The 20310-nt window shown below is 51.1% G+C and overlaps 10 protein-coding genes across 10 annotated transcripts; 5 read left to right on the top strand and 5 right to left on the bottom strand.

Annotated features, from left to right (window-relative positions):
• Nucleotides 1-231: 231 nt before the first annotated feature.
• Nucleotides 232-2370, bottom strand: A1O1_02189 (histone deacetylase 1/2; the record flags this gene model as incomplete). Its single annotated transcript, XM_007723100.1, has 2 exons — nt 232-1293; nt 1342-2370. The coding sequence occupies 2 exons, from the start codon at nt 2368-2370 to the stop codon at nt 232-234; spliced, it is 2091 nt and encodes a 696-aa protein (XP_007721290.1).
• Nucleotides 2371-3187: 817 nt separating this feature from the next.
• A1O1_02190 (26S proteasome regulatory subunit rpn11) lies at nt 3188-4213 on the top strand (the record flags this gene model as incomplete). Its single annotated transcript, XM_007723101.1, has 1 exon — nt 3188-4213. The coding sequence occupies one exon, from the start codon at nt 3188-3190 to the stop codon at nt 4211-4213; it is 1026 nt and encodes a 341-aa protein (XP_007721291.1).
• Nucleotides 4214-4448: 235 nt separating this feature from the next.
• Nucleotides 4449-5255, bottom strand: A1O1_02191 (uncharacterized protein; the record flags this gene model as incomplete). The annotated part of the gene is made up of 1 exon (XM_007723102.1): nt 4449-5255. The coding sequence occupies one exon, from the start codon at nt 5253-5255 to the stop codon at nt 4449-4451; it is 807 nt and encodes a 268-aa protein (XP_007721292.1).
• Nucleotides 5256-5930: 675 nt separating this feature from the next.
• A1O1_02192 (uncharacterized protein) lies at nt 5931-7908 on the bottom strand (the record flags this gene model as incomplete). Its single annotated transcript, XM_007723103.1, has 9 exons — nt 5931-6125; nt 6177-6265; nt 6326-6885; nt 6940-6996; nt 7060-7118; nt 7175-7251; nt 7328-7507; nt 7566-7681; nt 7742-7908. The coding sequence occupies 9 exons, from the start codon at nt 7906-7908 to the stop codon at nt 5931-5933; spliced, it is 1500 nt and encodes a 499-aa protein (XP_007721293.1).
• A 634-nt stretch (nt 7909-8542) lies between these two features.
• A1O1_02193 (uncharacterized protein) lies at nt 8543-9336 on the bottom strand (the record flags this gene model as incomplete). Its single annotated transcript, XM_007723104.1, has 3 exons — nt 8543-8671; nt 8741-8839; nt 8911-9336. The coding sequence occupies 3 exons, from the start codon at nt 9334-9336 to the stop codon at nt 8543-8545; spliced, it is 654 nt and encodes a 217-aa protein (XP_007721294.1).
• Nucleotides 9337-10085: 749 nt separating this feature from the next.
• Nucleotides 10086-11330, top strand: A1O1_02194 (uncharacterized protein; the record flags this gene model as incomplete). The annotated part of the gene is made up of 4 exons (XM_007723105.1): nt 10086-10437; nt 10505-10670; nt 10774-11177; nt 11242-11330. 4 exons carry the CDS (start codon nt 10086-10088, stop codon nt 11328-11330), a joined length of 1011 nt encoding a protein of 336 aa, XP_007721295.1.
• Nucleotides 11331-11432: 102 nt separating this feature from the next.
• Nucleotides 11433-13157, bottom strand: A1O1_02195 (uncharacterized protein; the record flags this gene model as incomplete). Its single annotated transcript, XM_007723106.1, has 4 exons — nt 11433-11508; nt 11564-12706; nt 12764-12896; nt 12950-13157. The coding sequence occupies 4 exons, from the start codon at nt 13155-13157 to the stop codon at nt 11433-11435; spliced, it is 1560 nt and encodes a 519-aa protein (XP_007721296.1).
• Nucleotides 13158-13735: 578 nt separating this feature from the next.
• Nucleotides 13736-15420, top strand: A1O1_02196 (homogentisate 1,2-dioxygenase; the record flags this gene model as incomplete). Its single annotated transcript, XM_007723107.1, has 4 exons — nt 13736-14942; nt 15001-15072; nt 15124-15195; nt 15248-15420. The coding sequence occupies 4 exons, from the start codon at nt 13736-13738 to the stop codon at nt 15418-15420; spliced, it is 1524 nt and encodes a 507-aa protein (XP_007721297.1).
• Nucleotides 15421-16054: 634 nt separating this feature from the next.
• On the top strand, nt 16055-17692 carry A1O1_02197 (NCS1 family nucleobase:cation symporter-1; the record flags this gene model as incomplete). The annotated part of the gene is made up of 4 exons (XM_007723108.1): nt 16055-16278; nt 16329-16496; nt 16549-16947; nt 16996-17692. The coding sequence occupies 4 exons, from the start codon at nt 16055-16057 to the stop codon at nt 17690-17692; spliced, it is 1488 nt and encodes a 495-aa protein (XP_007721298.1).
• Nucleotides 17693-18056: 364 nt separating this feature from the next.
• On the top strand, nt 18057-20198 carry A1O1_02198 (uncharacterized protein; the record flags this gene model as incomplete). Its single annotated transcript, XM_007723109.1, has 1 exon — nt 18057-20198. The coding sequence occupies one exon, from the start codon at nt 18057-18059 to the stop codon at nt 20196-20198; it is 2142 nt and encodes a 713-aa protein (XP_007721299.1).
• Between the last annotated feature and the right edge of the window lie 112 nt (nt 20199-20310).

Raw genomic sequence — 20310 nt, forward strand, 5'->3', positions numbered from 1 at the left:
GTTTAAAGTGCATGGCTTTTCCTTGGTCATCTCATATTGCTATCTAGGACCGCGGATCTATCTAAGGCAGATAGAATCGTAGCGGTCAGAATGAATATAACTTGAAGCACAGCAACAGACACCGTCCCTTTGATGGCTTAATCCCACATGAACCAGGCGCCTAGCTGAATGGATCCATTTCAGGTTGTACAGTTGCAAAAGCTGTCGAGGTGAAACCACAGCAGGTGGCGATCACTCATCAGCCTTTGCTGCAGCCTCGGTGCGAGCCTCGCCTTCAGCATTTGCTACCTCTCGCTCCATTCGTCCCTCTTCTTGCGCTTTGGCAACTTCGTCATCTGCAACAACTTCCTCCTTGATGGCCGCTTCCTCAGCCGTTGCCCCCGTAGCTTCAGGCTCGGTGGTCGCCGATGGCGCCACAATCGGAGCTGTATGTGGGATCGGCTCCTCCGTCTGCGCAACCGTTTCTGGAGCCTGCTCAGGCGTTTCTGTAGTAGGCGCATGTGCAGATTCTTCTTGCGGTGGCACTGGTGGCGATGCCGGAGGGGTCTGCTGTTGTTGGACGGTAATGGTCGATTCTTCCTCAACCGGAGGTGGGTTAGGTGCGTTCGCCTGCGCACTGGTATCAGCGGCCGTCGCAGGAACAGCATTCTCTGCGTCTGCGTCTGCGTCTCCCATCTCAACATCTCCATCATCGAATGAAGCTGAAGCTGGAGCAGGAGCGGGGGCCGGATTGGGCGACTGTGGACGTGAAGCCGCAGCGGAACCGTTGGGTTCTTGAGTAGGGTTGATAGGACTCTGCGCAGGCTTGTCCTCGAGGTCGTGGTTGTCCACGTTCATTTCATCACCATCATCAGGGATACTAGAACCTGGCTGTGGGGTGTCCAAAGCACTTCCAGTCTCAACCCCAGAATCATTGCCTCCGACATCCAGAATATGGCGGTAGTTTTGAGCCGCGCGTAATTTGCGGTTTGACATGTGACCGTTCACGCCAGTCATATCCTCGTCTTCACTGTCGGACAGTTCGCCGTTCTTCTCAATATACTTGTCTGCCTTGCGCTGTGTTATCCGCTTGTCCGGGTTTTCGTCTTCATCCATATCATCGAGGGCTGCTTCATCGTCGTCGTTCATGCCAAGTGATTCTCTTGGTACGTCGGTCATCTGCACGGACGGAGCATGCGCGGTTCTTTTCATGTTTTCCAAGACTTGCATCAGGATCTTCTCAAGGTACTCCCTCGAATTGGCATTCTCCATGTTTGACGGTCGTACATCAAGTTCGTAGTCTGGGGCATAATACTAGAGCACGTCAGAAAGGCGTTATAGACGATGGCCAGTTTCTCTTACCTCGTAATAGTCGTTGTAGGGAAGGTTTGCTTGCATATCCTCTCCAACCAAGGTCCCTGTCTCGAATGCCCAGGTCCTTGCAACGTTACGCATGGTGTAACCACCGCCTCCAACGATCAATGTAGGGAGGTTGAAAGATTTCACGAATCGAACGCAATTCGCATGGCCTCTCATACTGAGATTGAAGCAGCCGAGCCTGTCGCCAGAGAGAGAGTCGCCACCGCACTGCAACACCACAGCAGACGGTTGATAGAATTCCATAGTGGCCCGGATGACCGGCTCAAAAATTCCCTTGTATGATGAGTCGTCTATCCCATCGCGGAGAGGAAAGTTCACAGCATAGTATTTGCCCGAGCCCACTCCTACGTCCCTAAGCTCACCTGTGCCCGGGAAATATTCTCCGTATTTGTGGAAAGAAGCGGTCATGACTCGGTCGGTGGTGTAGAAAGCTTCCTCGACGCCGTCGCCGTGATGAACATCGATGTCAATGTAGAGGACTCGCTTGTGAAATCTTAGAAGCTCGAGGATGCCCAAGACAATGTCGTTGACGTAGCAGAAACCGCTAGCCTCGCTCTTTTTCGCGTGATGCAGGCCACCAGCCCAGTTGATGGCAATGTCTGCTTTCTGACGGTTTAATCTTGCAGCCCCTTCCATACTGCCACCCGCGCTGATTCCACAGAATTCAAAAAGTCCGTCAAATACGGGACAGTCATCTCCCACATTGTACTTTTGTTGTTCTTTTTGATACGCGTCCATATTGTCAGGGGTGACTTTGGCCAGGAAGTCAATGTACTCGTCGGTATGGAATTGTGTCATCTCGTATTTCGAGGCGGGTTTGGCGCGATATATTTCCATTTTCTTGTAGAGCCCGTAGTTCATGACCAGAGAGTGAGCGAGTCGAATTCGGTGGGGTTTCATGGGATGGCCTGAGACATATGCATAGTTGCCGACATCTGAATCGTAGAAGTATGCCACTCGCTTTTTGCTGTCGTCCCGCACTTTCGGCGGATCGACCGGTGCAAAAGACATGGTGTAGAGATTGGCTTTCGCAGCGCTGCTGGGCTAGGACCAAATCTCTTGCGACGCAGAAGCCTTCTTGAGGAGTTATTCGCCTCCAAAGGTGACACGCTTTTCGTTGTAGTGGCTGATTAGATGGTGGTGCTTTTACGACGTGATCTCGCCTCAGGGCCACGGTGCGGGAGTAGAGGGCGGTAAGGTCAGGATGGGTGGTGTTCGCGGAGAGCGTTTCGAGTAGAGAGGTTGGTCACCAGCATCTAGTTGAACTTTGTCGACATTGAGAACATGTGCGAAGCTTCGTGAGCCTGAGGCCAGATGAGGTATATCGCGACCAGAATGGATATGCCCTGGAAATGTAGGGTATGTAGACAGAAAGAGAGAGAGAGAGACAAACTTAAGTGAGATCTCCAACTTTGGAGGGAGCGGATGACGCTAAGCGATTAGTGGGAACTTTAGAGGGCTTGAAGAGTAGAGGTTAGAGAGGCATCTGCGTACTATCGCTATTGATTAGATAGGCACTCGCCCTACTAACAACCTTGCTAAGCGGCCACTTGCAGGCCTCCAGGAACGCGCAGCTCATGCCATCTCAGATTTCGACAAGCGACAACGTCTTTATTAGCCATTCATCTCAAAGCATTCCGGGATCATTGACCGTACTTGTTTAAGCCTTTGCAGCCTTTTGCATACAACTTCTGCTCTCACACAGCAGCATTTGCTCCTTGTGGTTCCTCAGCCCACCCTCCGCTCCTGGCGCATCACCGCCACGAACCAGACCTCCGTCCTACTCCCTCTTCGACTTTCCATCCCATCTCCTTGACGACAATCAAAAATGGACCGATTCAACCGCATGCTCGCTGCGGCGCAGGGTATGGGCATAGGCCATGGCCCAGCACCTGGTCAAGATACGAACCTTGTTGATAACTCCGAGACTGTCTACATCTCCTCCCTTGCTTTATTGAAGATGCTTCGGCATGGCCGTGCAGGCGTGCCCATGGAAGTGATGGGTCTCATGCTGGGTGAATTCGTGGACGACTTCACTGTGCGAGTTGTTGATGTCTTCGCCATGCCTCAATCAGGAACGTCCGTCAGTGTCGAGTCTGTCGACCCAGTCTTCCAGACAAAAATGATGGACATGCTTCGTCAGACAGGGAGGCCAGAAACAGTTGTGGGATGGTATCACTCTCATCCTGGCTTCGGCTGCTGGCTCTCAAGCGTCGATATCAACACCCAACAATCCTTCGAGCAATTGACTCCTCGAGCCGTCGCCGTTGTCGTGGACCCCATACAATCGGTCAAAGGCAAAGTCGTCATTGACGCTTTCCGGCTGATCAACCCGCAAACAATGATGATGGGCCAAGAACCTCGCCAAACCACGTCCAATCTGGGTCATCTCAACAAACCGTCCATACAAGCTCTCATTCACGGCCTAAACAGACACTACTACAGCATCGGGATCCAATACCGCAAGACAGGCTTAGAAGAGAACATGCTGATGAATCTGCACAAGAAAGTCTGGACCGAGGGTCTTGAATTGCCGCACAGCTTTGTTGAGGAGCGGAAGCGCAACGAAGAAGGACTGCAACAACTCGTGCACCTGGCAGAAGGCTATGAACGCCGAGTCCGGGAAGAGAACGAATTAACGCCTGAACAACTCAAGACGCGGTATGTGGGCAAGGTGGATCCGAAGAAACACATTGAAGACGTTGGTCAGCGATTGATCGAAGACAATATTGTGGCTGTGTCAAGGCAGATGATTGATAAAGAGGCGAGTGTAGCCAAAAAGACGGCGCAATCCAACGGCCACGACCACCGGAATGGTGACAACGGCCTGATGGATGTGGATGAAGAGCTCTAGAGCTCGCTTTGAGGAAGCAGTGGCTAAACTCCAAGAAGTTGTAACGTGTATCTTACAGATATCACGGCACGCACGGCGTTTGGCTGCATAGAGACAGATAGGTATGGACCGACTCCGGGACTAGGCCTAGGTCCAAAGGCAAGCAACCAGGGACGAAACATTCAAAACGGTATTTTCGGCAATTCTGATAAACGTGTACATGTCAACGCAAGTTCATTAATTCATAACTCTCATGTCATATCCAGAAGATGGGCTTCTTCAGTCCTGTCGGGGTGGAAAGCGTCTTGTTTGGTCCTAAGGTACACACTTTCCCTTCACTCTTGGCCTCAGCCAGCAGGCGGGAAACAAGAGGCCCCGTGGTGTCAATGCCGGGATTGCCATCTATCACCAGAGCGGTGACATGGGGCATAGCGACCAGTACATCGTGGAGCAGATTTCCACAGAAGTCCGTATAGAAGTCGAACGAGATCCGGTATTTTTCGTACATGGGAACACTTGGGTCAAGTTGGACAAACACTTTCAGTATCTGGACCGCTGAGAGCCTTCCCAGATGTCTCGCTAGCACTTTGTTCACGCGCCAGCTTTTGGGCGGACCGGTCCAACTAGACCCTACCACCAGTTCCAGCTGGGTGACCATGGCACGGTACATTGGTCGCAACTCCTGGATGGTGGGCACCGGGGTGAAATCCTGGAGAGGGAAGATTCTGAAGCTCAATGAGCTATATAGAATGTATGATGCCTCTTGGTGCACCTTCTTGCTCACGGCAAGAATGGATGTCCGGCTCTTTTTCCTGCCGTCAGCTCCCCGGTATCCTGGCTTGCTGAACAGGACCAAGCGATATATCCTGTTGCGGATCTCGGCAGGTAATTCGAGGAATGGGAATGGCTTTCCCGGCGGCAATGCTTCGTCGCCTTCCTCAGAAGTATTTGATACATTCTCAAGATGCACTCCCTGCTGTAAGAGCTTTTTGTTCTTCGTTTTCAAACGATCCTGCGGGATCGGAAACGCGTTGACGAGGCCATCTCGCCAGGACGGTGGCATCGGAAGTAGGAATGCGGATTCAAGGGTTTTAAGATGTGCAGGATATTTGGAGGTGGAATTCGGAAACGAACTCGATGCTTCATGCACTCATCGTGTTGGGTGAAGGTGTAGATGATTGTAACGTCCTTACGGGGCGACTTGAAGATCATAGGCTGGCCTCTCGTGCGCTCTTGAGGAGGACGTCCGTGTCCGTCTGCCCAGCTAATACAACCTGCCGAACATATAGGTCTGTGGACGGCCTGTCAAAAATCCTGGGGTTTATCAACTTTCTGTTATGAGAAGAAAAGAAGAGAAACAAGAGGAGAGAAGACGAGCTGCGGCAAATGAAGGTGAGGGACTCTGCTAGCACCGCAGGCTCTCCGCTTTTCACCCAATGGTAACAAGAGATAAAACTTGAATCCATTTTAGCCTGATTTGGAAAGAATATGAGGCCGCTTTAGGCCACCCCCTTACTCCAACTGCCCAGACGGATATCAGACCAGTTCTTTGCTCATTGACAAGTTCGTGCATTTATGATGGACCAGTAGGTTGATGCTGCACTGAAACTGTTATTCGGCGTAGATCTGACCTCAAAGTCCCTTATATCTCAAGATATATTCTATTGTTGACAGCCAAAGGCCTCCAAATGCGGTATACCTCTGGACACGACTTGACTCATTCTGAGCCGACTATACATCACATCGTCGAAAAGTTTGTTTGCCGGGCAGATCGCCAGCGTGGTCCCAGACGCATTTCTATGTATATCAAGGGCAGAAGAAAAAAGCAGATAAGGCCCAAAACAACATACGTCCATCCTTGACCGAGGTGTGCCTCCGACTTGTCGATCAGAGAGACAAGCACTGCTGCTAAGGAGCATCTGACCAGGTTTGTCTGTTTTATATCTGTTAGCACTGGTGCCTTGAAAGGATGGGGGTAACGTACACATGCTATGACCCCAGAACTCCTCCCCGGAACAATATCAATCATCAAAGTCATGGTTGTGTTCAATATCGAGATGGACGTATAACCCACTGTTTCTATCAGCTGCTGCTCACAATGTGCGTAGATTCTGGGCTTTTTGTGGCACTCACAGATGACTTGGAGCACTAGGGGCCCTGCAATGGATACTTTGTTCTTTAAGCACCACCCCCAAGCGAGAACGCAGGCAACGAAGATCACCAGTAACACAGGCACCATTCTGAGCCGTGCTACTTCGATGGGGAAGTCGCTGCTCTTGGTACTTTGAGGAGTCCGATCCCACTTTTCTCGAATTCTTCGATACTCCCAGTCTAACATTTTCCCTGTAAGTGTCGAACCCAAGATCATTCCGCCTCCTGACGCGAGGTAGCACAGCCCTATTGAGGTGTCGGAAAGGTAGGGATAAATGTGAGCAAATGAGTTCGAGATTGTGGCTGTAATGGTATAATTGACCGCATACACAATACCAGTGTAGGACAGCGTCAAAAGGACATCTTTATAGAGGAAGAGCTTCAAGGGATTCACTGATTGACGAGTAGCCCGGGTCATGTGCGATGAATTCGTCGGGTCGATGGTCCCTTGGTGTATGATGGGTATGAGGGGACGATAAATCGCGTGTGGAGGAGCGAAGCTACCATTTCCAACCAAGGTTCTCATGGTTTCTGGTAAGAAGCTAAGCGCTATTAGTCTGTTGTCAAGCCCGAAGGACTGAGATGACTTTTCTCACCAGGCGATGAATACAAGGCAGGCTGCGGCAAAAGCTGTCAGAAACCAGAAAATGGATCTGCAGATGAAAGATCTCCTGTCAGCGAACAATTTCTGGACATGCTGTGGAATGTGTTGCTACCTCCAGCCCAACCCATCGTTGAGAGCGCCTCCTAAAACTGGTCCTATGCAAGGAGCAAGCTACAATGATCATGTCAGCCATACGATCGAGCAACCGTGAAGAAGGAGTATGCTACCATTGGTCCTAAATTGAACATTCCAAAAAACCCCCCTCTCTCCTCGGGTGTTGAGATATCTCCAATGACTCCGGAGCCTGGTGACCCAAAAGAACGGCCGGTCAGCTTTCTTCTCAGACCTCCATAAAAAAAACCATAGGTACAGCGACATACCAAGAGCGATGGTACTGGCACAACCTCCGGCTTGCAGAGCGCGGAGGAGGAGAAACAGCCAGAAGGCAGACGCAGGAGTCAAGGCCAGACCGATACACGCCGCCACCAGGATCGCGAGGCAGATCATGAACATGGGCCTACGTCCCAACCGATCGGAAAGTGGTCCCCAGAGCATGGGTGCTTTGAGACTTAAGTGTCAGGACTACTGCCTTCAAAGGGGCAGCGTGTTCCAACATACATATGCCTTGCATGGCCAGATATATAGTCACCGTCAAGTTAACCGACTCGATCGAAACGTTAAAGACAGTCGCTAAGGCAGGCATGGCCGGAAAGTATATGTTTGCGGGTAATGGACTGTTTGGTTTCGACCTCAATCAGTGTCGAACTCTTCGTTTAAGGCCTGTTAGATCGTACCTGAAGAAGCCAGCCAAAGCAACCATGCCGACAAGGAACCATTTTGCCTTTCTTCCATGGATACTATACGGTTCCAGGTTGACATTGTCAGACACAGGGGGTTGCGTGGCAGTCACAAGCTCGGGAGACGAGTCAGTGACCTCGGGCTCCTTTTCGTCTATAGGCATCGGGTACTAGGAGCAACATGCATTGAAGGTGCAGCGGCAGCTCAATGGTTTAACTGCCAAGTGCAGTCTTGAAGCATGATCACCGAGTATGTAGTCTGTATGTGAGGCATACAAACATTATACTGTGCAATTTTGCAGGGGGTGTCCGGTCTTATCTCCGATTACGGCCCAGGGACACCGGCTTAGACTCCACTTCCGGCAGGTAAGAAAAGTGGAGACTTTCTCTGCTATCTACTAGATACTGTGATAGTCCCTTATAAGTTGAACTGAAGGCTATTCACATTCTTCCACCACTGCTGACTTCTGCTGGCTCTTCTTGTTCCTGCGACTGCCAGGAAGGTAGACAATACCGCCAGAGGTTCTGCTACGGGGGCCGCAAGCTCATTCGTCACCTTGAAGAATGATATTTGGTCGTTGTATACGACAACCATGGAATGCTACGTAACTACAGATGGGATGGTTTGACAAGAAACATGATATGTGCCTAACGTGCCACCTACAGTATCGAAGGTGTAAGTGATTAGCGACCCCTTTCAATTGAAGCGGGTTCTCTGTAGACGTCAACCAAAATTGAGTAGTAGGATGACTATACAAATTAAAGAGCAATACCTCAATCTTGATGACCTTCTTCGCATCACCAACCTGACTTCAGGTGGTAGATGGCATCCGATTCCTCAATCACGTCGGCATATTTTGCATCCAGGTCAAAAAGATTGGCGTTATGAATCTCGGGCAGTCGGTCACCACATGCTTGTCCGACGACCTATGGCCCTCTCAGCTTTCAAACATAACAATAGCAATAGGCGTCAAAGACGAAAGAAGGCGGACTGACCATTGGTCTAAACCCATACTGAAGCGCGTCGAGTGTCGTGGCACGTACGCATCCAGAAGTACTCACACCACAGATCACCAGAGTATCAACGTCCAACACCTGCCAAACATTAGCAGTCAGTGGTTGTTGACAGTAGGTCTGGGATGTTAGTATCTTGCTAGCAGGCTTACCTGAAGTTCTGAAATCAAAGATGTCCCAAAGAAGGCGCTGGGGTACTTCTTCACCACTACGACTTCGCCTTCTGCCGGCTCCAGTCCTTCGATACAGTCTGCCAGTCCTCGTGTGTCCCCTTTCAGCCACACATCGAGGGCTTTTGCCTTGCGCCAAAATAGTCCTGCATCCCCCATATCTGCCCGGGTGTATTCAACCTTGGTCCATATCACCGGCACGTTGCCTGCTCGAGCAGCGGCCAGTAGCCGTCGCATCGAGTCTGGCGAGGCAGCCCCAGTTGGGTTGGACAGAACCGACAGGGGAGATCCTTCGGTCCAATATGCCTTGCACACATCGATCAAAATCAATGCCGGTCTTTGACCCCATTCCATCCGGTTTCCATAGCCGGACTGAACATTTGAGTCTGAGGCCGAGTTGGTGGTCATTGTCGGGGTGGTATTCTCGTTGGCGCTTCGGCGGGAGTCCGGCCTTGAGGGAGACTCGCTTTTATCTGATAGATCCCTGAGACGACTCTGTGGATCGTGACAATCGTGGCCACTGAAGAATGCCAGTAAGAGATGGCTATCAAACGTGCAAACTCCCTATAGCCCAACCTGCGAAGCGAACGGTTGTACCCGTCCACCTAGGTCGGTTAAGCAATGCTTGTTCGAGGGCTATTGGAGATTCAAGATTCGGATAACCCGCCACTAGAATTGTTTTTCCAGCCCGCTTGCCCTTCTCAGCATATTCTTCTTGCTTGTTTGAAAAAAGTGCTCTCGGAGGTCCGAGATAAGAAAGTGAAGGGAGCATTGACTGCGTCAATATCCGTTGTGCTCTTCACGTTTAGCAGGCTTATCAAAATCCACTTTTCCACTTTGCCGCCGGTAAGGCTATCTGACTACATTGCCGGATTTTCGGCAAACCTATAATCGATCTGATTCTCATCTCACCAGCATTCGCAAGCAGCGCTACATGCCCAGGATCCATGTTCAACATCCAAGCCGCGTCTGGGCCTATGTGTAGAGTAATGGACATTTCTATTTACGTCAACTACATGTCGCAACATTGTTTAAGTGCTTATTGGACGCCGGATATCTGACTCCCGGCACTCCAGCACAAACTTGGCCTCGGCACCGAATGAATTTCGGGTTTGCACTCTTCTATACAATACTGAAGACAGAGGATGAGCTCAGCCATGAGACTCAGCGATGCAGAGCTCAGCAGCACAATTTATCAACCTCTCAACCCCGAGATCAGATCCCATCTGGATCCCGAGTATGCTGCTTTCCACGATAAGTACATCCAGTATGTTGAACCTGACCATGTCCGCCCGTGGGACTCGGTAAGCACTCGTACGCGTGTGCCATTCCCGCCCGGGGGATCTGCACCCGTGCCGGTCAAAGATGTCAAAGATATCGAGCTAGAGCACTGTACAGTGCGAGTCTTTTGGCCAACAGGGGAGCGTCCAGCAAACGGATGGCCCGTATTTGTGTGGTATCACGGTGGAGGTTGGGCTATAGGAGGGATACAGAGTGAGAATGACTTTTGTACGAGGATGTGCAGGGGTATGTACGAGCTTACAAAAGGTTGGATGCATTTTTGATGTGTATATAGACACAAGTTGTGTCATCGTTACGGTCGGCTACCGTCTTGCCCCAGAACATCCGTATCCTGCAGCAGTGGACGACTCTCTTGAGGCTCTGATATGGGTACACAGCGAGGATGGTAGTCGTGAACTCGATATCGACAACGCGCGGATCGCTATCGGGGGCACCTCAGCGTAAGTCACACTTGGCAACCGGCACCAGCGGACGATGAGCATGGAGTCAACAGATGACATGCTACGATTGATGGCAAAAAGCAAAGGCTAATGAGACGAACAGAGGCGGTAATTTGTCATTGGTGACTTGTCTCAATGCCTCCATTTTCCCGACACCCATCCCTCTGGTTTTTCAGATGCTCATCATCCCCGTCATCGACAACACTGCGACGACCGACACGGTATGGAGATCGCGACAACATGCCCCCTGGCTGTCACCCGCCCGGATGACGTGGTATCGCAATATGTATCTGACAGCCGCTTCGGACGCTTATAACTGGAGCGCCTCTCCAAACCTTGCTCCCCCAGACCTTCTCAGCAAGTTGCCGCCCTCGTGGATTGCAGTTGCAGAGCAGGACGTGTTGGCACCAGAAGCCCTGGATTTTGCGGACAGAGTCAGCTCGCTGGGCATCAAAGTTGATGTTAAAATATATCCTGGCATGACACATACTATTTTGGCCATGAATGGTAAGTTCCTAATAAGAACCCTTACTTCTTTTGTGGTTATATACTCACACAGTCCATATGGCAGGTGTACTATCACAGGGGAAACAGCTGGTAGCCGATGCCGCACAAGTGTTGAGGGAGGCTTTTGCAGATAATAGCGCTCAAAGAACTTGAAGTCTTCTGGCTAGCGATCTCATTGCTAAACTAGGGGGTACTCTCCACAGCATACTATAACCTAGAAGAGTAGTAATGAACAATACTATCTTCTTTCATCTATCATGAATACTGCAAAAGCAGCTGCTTGGCCTTCTCTGAGCGAGGTGTCATAATACAGTCGAAGTGTTCCGGTTTACTATGAGGCTGTCAGTAGGGCTAGCGCTAGGACAATTTGGAGGGCTGTGACTGACTTTGAAAGACCAGTTGTGAACTTGATTCTTGGAAGAATCTCTGTCCCGTCTGGACCGACTGGATTCCGCATCTCCATGGTGGCCAGTAGAGTTGTGATCATAATGTACACGCCCGCTGTGGCGAGGTATTGACCAGGACATATCCTGCGGCCAAACCCAAAGGGACCTTCGGGGTAAGGTTCACCTTTACCACCTTGGTCTTTGAGAATATATCGATCTGGGTCGAAGACGTCCGGATTGCTGTAATTCCGTTCATCGTGGGTCATTGCGTAGGCGTTGGCGTAGACGACGCTCCCCTTGGGAATGAACATGCCTCTGTACGTATCGTCCTCCAAAGTGGCATGTGGGACGCCGACGGGAGACAACGGGCACCAACGGGTCGTTTCTTGAATGACGTTTTCAAGGTATGGAAGCTTTTCCCGGTCCTCGAAGCAAGGTAGTCGATCGTGGCCGACCACAGTATCAATCTCGGCATGAGCTTTCTTTTGCACTTCTGGGTGGAGAAGCATGTTCATGATGCACACCACTATCGTCGACCACGTAGTATTGCCTCCGGCTATCGAGATTGCCCCGGCGGCACCCTTGAGGTCGGCAATAGTCGCCTCATTCGGTTGGCCGGTTTCTTCGTTCCTTATGTATCGTTCCAAATGGGTGCGCATGAACGAAGGGATAATAGCTTTCCCGCTTCGGATTTCCGGCTCGGTCGAGTCCCAAGGGGCGTCGTGTAGCTTTTGAATGTATGCTTTGGACTGTCTGGCATGTTCTAGAGGTCCTAGCCGCAACAGCCAACCAGGAACAAACCGCAAGGCGGGGAAAAAGTCCACGAAGGTAGCTGCCGGCACGCCTCCATTGCCTGTGGCCTCTTCCGCATCGATGGCCATTTTCACATATTGATCATCCGTTCTGCTGATCCCGAGCCCAAAGCCGATCCGCAGCACCACGGCTGTGGAAAACTTTCTTAACAGATATTCCCAGTCGCCCGGGCTGGCGAGGATCTCTGCAGCTGCCTTTCTTGCTTCTTCCTCCTGGATCGGTCGGTAGAGCTTACATGCCGACGGCGTGAAAGAACTCTGCATTAGTTTCCGGTGCAGTTTGAACTTGCGGCCCCATCGCAGGAAAGTCAGGGTGATGCCCCATCCCATGCTGTTTGTCCTGTTTAGCTTTCAAGTTCACGCGCATTGACGCAGTGTGTAACCTTACACTTCGAAGAGAACAAATCGAGGTCGGTCAGCATAGTTCTGACCTTTTTTGTCGAGCAAGTCATGGGCGGCTTCGACGCTGTTCAGGATGATGATTGATCGCCCAAGGACATTGAGATGCAGAACATCCGAGTCTATGGAATGGATATGTCAATGTCGGTGTATCAAACTGCGAGCGTTGCCATACTATACTGCTTTCCCCATTCTGTATATTGATATTCCGGATGGTCCTCGGGAATAATGCGAAGATGGCCAATAATAGGCTCTGCCGGGGGCCCTGGAGGAAGACATGACTTTGGTGTCCTTTTTCCGAATCGTGTCGATAAAAAGGCAACCAAGCCAAACAGTAGACTGCCGCCCAAAAGGAGGCGGAGAGCCAGCGATATTGGAATCATAATGTTTGCAATCCGAGCACCTCAGTAGTAGGCTCACTTTGAAGGAAAATAATGAATTGACCGGATTGATGTACGTCCAGTAGATCCGATGTCCTGGTTGTTGATAGCACTATCCTTTGAGGCCAATGACAGCGAATAGCAAGAGTTCGATTTCACAACCGAGGACAGAAAGCGAGGACATGATTGTGATTTCATTCTCGCCGGGACTCATCAACTCTTTGGCTGCAGGGTAGTGGATGGATCAGATCCCAGAGATCCGGCGCGAGGTTGTGAGATAGGCAAGACAGATGTTATCTCGAAGAAACGTACTAATGTTGCCGGACCCACACAGTCCACCCGGCCGGCAACTTGGTATCTATCGCCAGCCTGCATTTATCCTTGCGTCAGGAATCAAGCTAGAATGATGACAGGGATCAAGATCCCTCGTCGGATCGTGTCATTTGGAGGAGATCAGATAGTCGTTCTTCTCTTGACCAAACGCGGCACATTGCATTTAATCCTAGCCGGCCAGCTTGAACATATTGTGCTCGACTGAAACCCTGCAAACTACAACATCATTAATTGTCTAGAACCAAAGGATGATATCAGCTACTACCTCCCCAAGACCATTGGAGGCGACGGCAAAGTGTGCCTACTCAACAACACCAACGGCGGCAGATCCTTATGCATATCAGGTGGGATTTGGAAACCGGTTCGCAACCGAAGCAATCCCTGGAGTTCTTCCAAATGCGAGAAACACGCCACAAAGATGCAAATATGACCTTTTCTCTGAGCAGCTAAATGGAACGCCTTTTGTGTCAGCACGGGCGTCGCAATTGCATGCTTGGTTTTACCGGATACGACCCTCGGTCGCCCATCGACCGATGAAGAAATACCGGCAGAGACACGATGATCTCCAGGCATGCTTTTCAACGTCAAATGACAAAGCTCAATTTCTACCACAAGATCAGTCCTGGGACTCATTTCCCTTACCCAACGATTCTGAGTCGGTCGATTTCGTTGAAGGGATCAAAACCATTGGTGGTCATGGAGACCCTGTGCTGAAAGAAGGTCTCGCGGTCCACGTCTACACCGCCAACCGGTCCATGGACAGGACAGCCTTTTGCAACAACGATGGAGACTTTCTCATCCTGCCCCAGCAAGGACGCCTTGATATCCAGACGGAGTCTGGCCATCTCATGGTCCAGCCAGGTGAGCTGGCTGTGATTCAGGCAGGCATCAGATTCCGTGTCAGGTTACCTGACGGACCGGTTCGAGGATACATCCAAGAGATCTTCGGTAGTCATTACGAACTTCCAGAGCTAGGCCCTATCGGATCCAATGGTATGGCTTCACCACGAGATTTCGAGCATCCACTGGCCAGCTTCGAGGTGGATGTCGACCCATCAGCCCCCTGGACAGTGATTTGCAAGCTTGCCGGCCAGCTATTCGAGTACGAGCAAGATCATACGCCCTTTGATGTGGTGGCATGGCACGGCAATTACGTGCCGTACAAGTACGCTCTGGAGAAGTTCATCAATTCAGCAACAGTGGACAAGGAGCAGAGTGATCCGTCCATATACTGCGTGTTGATGGCACGATCGAAAGTTCCCGGAGTCGCGCTCTCCGAGTTCCTTGTCTTCACCCCGAAATGGAGTGTGACCAGTAACACGTTTCGTCCTCCATATTATCACCGCAATGTGGCCACCGAGCTCATGGGCATGATATACGGAGTCTGGTCCGGGTCTGCCACGACGTTGGTACCTGGTGGGCTGACATATGAAGCCAGTTTTATGCCACACGGAGGTGAGCACAATCATAACGTACCAGCCTGGAGTCGCTATACTAACTGCGCCGTGTGCAGAGTCTTATGAGAGATGGAAAGATGCAACAACGGTCGACTTGCAGCCACAGCGTATCAACGAGGATGCGATGGGTAAGCTCAGAGCAACACTTGCTCTCTATCATAGCTTACCTTTTCAAACAGCCTTCATGTTCCATATATCAGGCCATATCTCATTGACGGACTACGCGCTGGAGAGAACCGGAGTTCTGCACGGTATGTTCTCATTGCTATATTGACTCCCAGCGCGCTGATGACATGACTATAGATCTGCAACCGGCCTTTTGGGATGGATTTGAAGGTGGTTTCTTGAACCACCTGGACCAAGTGAGCAAGGATCTTGCCGCCGCAGGGCAGCCACAGCTGGTGGCGGGCTCATCAAACACCAGAGCGGTCAAAGGGATCAACGGTCATGTTCCAAATGGCCATGGGCATCATTAGACCGTCGCCCAATCACGTTAATAGCATCTTATACGGTTGAAATGAATACGTTCATGAATTTTAAGCTCAAGATTGTTCGTCCGCGTCTGAAAACCCCATCCCTGGACATTGCTCGCAGATAAGCCACCGTGCTTCGAGCGGAGAGCTTAGCTTCCGGCACCCTGCCGCCCCAGGTTCAGCCTGATCAGCTGACCCCCCGGCCGTTCCAGCCAATCGCTGGCCACGGCCTTGTCCGATTGGTCGAAAGTGGATCCCTCACTCTAAGTTTTTCCTTCTGGGTTTTCCTTGCCACATCCCTCCCTTATCACCACCTCCGGCCGGCAAACGGACAGTCGTCGTTATCATCTAGTTCTGGACATCACCAGAGTGGCAGGAACTTGCCTTACTAAGGAACAGCCGCTTACATTGGCAATCGTCGTGTTAACTCAATATGTTGGATGTCTGCATTTCACGATAGCCAAGGGGCTTGGCCTCGGTCGCTACCATATCCGCGCAGAGGGGGAAGACCCCATGACATATCTACATATACCCCATCCCGCCTTGGTCGCAGTCTCCATCTAGCATGGCCAAATGTTCTGGTCGAGCTTCACCTTTCCGTACTCGAATCCGTTCTCTACTTCTGTCGCAAAGCACCATGGAGAAAGACATGGAGAAAGCAACGTCCAGCCCCGTCGTGCAAGACATTGCCGAGGGCCAGGCTGAACCGAACCAATCCCTCAAGCATCCCATCCTCCAAAAACTCGCCTCATGGGGCGTCGAATTGCACGGCGTTACTCCGGTGGCCGTGGAAGAGAGGACCAACACCCGCTACATCAATATTTTCTTCGTCTGGTTCACAATGAGCATCAACCTACTCCCGTGAGTATTCTAGTCGGGTGATATATGAGTTTCTGACTGGGTTCCTACAGCATCGTTACAGGCATGGTGGGAACCTTGAGCTTCGGTCTTAGTCTGCGCGACACGTCTCTGCTCATCATCTTCTTCAGTCTCTTTTGCACCATCTTCCCAGCATATTTCTGTACACTGGGTGCAAGGACTGGGTTGCGGCAGATGCTTCATGCACGGTATACGTTTGGGTGAGTAGTCTGCCTCATTGCGCAGTTTTTCACCTGCTGATCAAGCTTCCAGCTACTATCTCGTCTCCATTATCGTGCTTCTCAACCTCGCAACTATCGGCGGGTTTGGAGTGATTGACGCCGTCGTTGGCGGTTCAACGCTGTCCGCAGTATCGAACGGCAACATGAATGCCACCGCAGGCATTGTCATTATCGCTGTGCTCGCCCTAGTGGTCTCTTTCGCCGGATACAAAGCTCTCCATCAATATGAACGCTACGCCTGGCTGCCGGCATTGATCGCCATCGTAATTGCCACTGGATGCGGTGGCAAGCATCTCTCCAACCAGGTGGAGACGGCGTCTCCCACGGCGGCAACAGTCATCTCTTTTGGAGGGGTTATCGCTGGCTACATGATTCCCTGGGCGGCAATGGCATCTGATTTTGCAGTTTACTGCCATCCCAGCGTCACAACGTATGTTACCTATCCACTTGCTGCTCATCCCAAACTAATGTATAACAGGGCACGAATCTTCTGGTATTCTTACGCCGGCCTGCTTGTCCCCAGCATTCCTTTGATGATCCTTGGGGCAGCGATCGGCGGAGCTGTTCCCAATGTACCCTCATGGAGCGAGGGTTATGACAAGTATTCTGCAGGCGGTGTGCTCGAGGCCATGCTCATGCCAGCTGGAGGCTTTGGCAAATTCGTCGCCGTCATCCTGTCTTTCTCACTGCTTGGGAACATTGCGGCAGCGGTGTACTCGGTCACGCTGAACTGCCAACTCCTCATGCCCTTTTTGGTCCGTGTTCCACGCGCCGCGTTCGCCATCGTCTACACGGCGGTTTGCATTCCGCTGTCGATTTACGCGGCCAAAAACTTCTTTGCGAGTCTCGAGAACTTTATCTATGTCATCGCATACTGGTCGGCGGATTTTGTCTCAGTGGTTGGCGTGGAGCATTTTGTTTTCCGCAAGGCCGACTGCACGACTTACGACCATGCCATCTGGGATGTTCCTAGCAAGCTCCCTTCCGGAATACCTGCAATAGGTGCCATTTGCCTTTCATTTGGGCTCATTATTCCGTGTATGGGACAGGTATGGTATACTGGCCCTCTCGCAGAGAAGTCTGGTGATATTGGGTTTGAAGTAGGGTTGTGTCTCAGCGCTGTCCTGTACATTCCGTTTCGGTGGGCGGAAATCCGGTATCGCAAGCAGTTGTGATTTCTATGTAGTAGAGAATAGCCAATTCTGGTTCAAACGGCGATACTGCCGCCCTTGATTCCATGCTTCTTACCAGTAATCTATATCGAGTCATCAATCCCCGCCAAGGGACCTACTCATCGAGAAGCCTGCCAAGGTAGGTAATAGTCTGAAGTGGGAATGTGGATACATCGGGAGTGGGTAAAATAGGTACGACAGGTCTCGATGTAGTTTAGTCTATTGCTCTTGTTCACTCACTCATCAATCGAATGCCTCAACTCTCTTCTCCGCCTGCCAGTCACAATTATTTCGGCACTTTTGTCTGGAGTTATCATCGGTGTTTCATCTGCCTGATCAGCGGCGCAGTGATGGACCTGGCATCACCATGGATTTGACATCGTTTACTGATTACAGTCTGACCTCCCCAAATCGTCCCAAATTGGGACGGGCTGCAGTTGCTTGTCGGAGATGTCGTCGTCTTCGAATCAAATGTCAGCACGAGGGAACCCGTTCTCCGTGTCAGAACTGTCAGGGGGGCAATCACGAGTGCATCTTTCCTCAGCGAGGCGAGCCCGACTATGATCGCGCGTTCAGACAAGATCGAAGGCGAATGAGGCAGAACCAACAAGAACTGTCACGAGGGCATTCCCTTAGTTCGGATAACGCTTCTTTGCCAAATGTACTGTCGGATGGACCAGAAGATCGGGGTCTAAGAACACAAAAACCTCCTAGGTCGCTTCACCATTATCTCCATGCGCACCCGGGAGCGGAGGGGCTGCAGACAGGAAACACGACACCAACTGCCGCAGCAACGGACTGGACTCTTCTTCCCCCGTTCGAAGAAGTCGTGGAAGGTTGCAAGGTCTTTACTCTGTCCTACTTCCAACTCGGTTTCCTCCCTAAGACCAACTTCTTCGAACGTCTGTCACAGGAAAGAGATTCCATCAGCATCTTTCTCCTCCTCAGTATTCTCAGCATCTCTGCCAGATTTACGACGCGGTTGGTCCAAAGATATGGCAATGGCACGAAGGCCACGGATTACTTTCTCCACAAAGCTGCAGCCATGGTCCCGGATCAGATGTATCGGCCTAGTTTGGATGCCATTCAGGGGTTCTTCCTGATGAGCCTTGCAGAGTGGGGCAAGGGTGATAAACATCGAAGCGCGATCCACATGGGGATAGCTGTACGCATGGCTGGCATGTTGCGACTTCATCGTGAAGAAACATACCAGCTTCCCGAAAACGCGACGGCCGACGAGGTGGTCAACGCCGAGGTGGCCAGGAGGACTTTTTGGATGTTGGAGAATCACGACAATCTACATTCGGGCTACAACTCCCCCGTCTGCTTCTCCCTTGACGACATCACAACTCTATTGCCATGTGATGAGCAAGACTTCGCCTTTGGTCTGTTGCCCCCTGAACGTGCAGCATTGATGGGAACACCGCCTGCCATTCAACATCCTGAGCTCACGCAATCTTCCACACGCTCCTTGTTTGCCACTTTAATCCAATCCCATAACATTTGGGGTCAGGTAGCTCGCCGAGTGGCTAGCAATGAAAGACCAAGTCTTCCCCAGAATCCTATGTACACAGGCCCGGATATACAGACTCGGAAGCAAGACTACCTGCGTCTCTCAAGCACTTTGCAGGACTTTGAACGCAGTCTTCCGCTCCGTCATAGTTGGTCAGTCTGGAACTTTCGAGGTTTCAAGACTCAGAGATTAGAATTGGCATATCTATCAGTTGTCATGATGATCAAGCTAAGCAATATCGTTCTTCGACGGAGCTATCTACAAGAAATTCTCGCAGACAGCGACGACGACAACAACGACAGCAGTGGCTCTGGAGGCCAAAGTGGTACGACGACTAGACCACGTGCGACTCTGGAGGCCCAGATAATTGCGGAAATGTTCGAAAATATGATCACTTTACATGAACAGATCGACGCTTTCTTCTCCTTGAGTTCCCCAGACCAGGGGTTCCCGGCTTTCATCGTCTTCTGCATCTACATATGCGGCTCCCTGGCGAACCACCTGTTGCAGCGCCCACTGAAGATCCCAGCCTCTGACACCGACCGCGCCCGAGCGATTTTAGAAAAGTCGACAGAAGAATTGGGCAATTTGCAAGGCGCTTGGCCCATGGCCAGATGCTGGAGCGAGGCCCTCGACAAGGCCAAGCAGCTGCAAGCAACGGTCTCCACGCCAAATACTTTTGACGTTGCTGTTGAGTCAGAAAGGAGCCAGGAGGATGCCAGATATGTGAGAGTTCCTCATTCTTCGCAGTCTGGTCAACGAGGCTGTTCCTCCGAAACTCTTCTTGTTGGCAGCAACCATGGTCAAAAGCGTCCTGTCGACGTTGTGGCCGACTCGGGTAGTCAGCAAGACCATTCGATCAATAGCACCTACAACGCCACAGATATCCTGGGATCGAGGCAGGATCCGTGGAACGACATCTTCAGCAGCACTGGTTTGACGGATAATCTTGATTCGGAGCTTGCCTTCTACCTATGGCCGGGACTGGAAGTATGATTGCCAAGGTAGAATTCCTAGAGCTCATTAACAGCAGCTTTCTCTCAGTCATGCATGTAGAAGATGTACGCTCAGGTGTCGTCAGGGGAAATGAGTGTGTTCAAGAGTGTAG

The sequence above is a fragment of the Capronia coronata genome, assembly GCF_000585585.1.
Source record: "Capronia coronata CBS 617.96 chromosome Unknown acBCG-supercont1.2, whole genome shotgun sequence".
NCBI lineage: Eukaryota > Fungi > Ascomycota > Eurotiomycetes > Chaetothyriales > Herpotrichiellaceae > Capronia > Capronia coronata.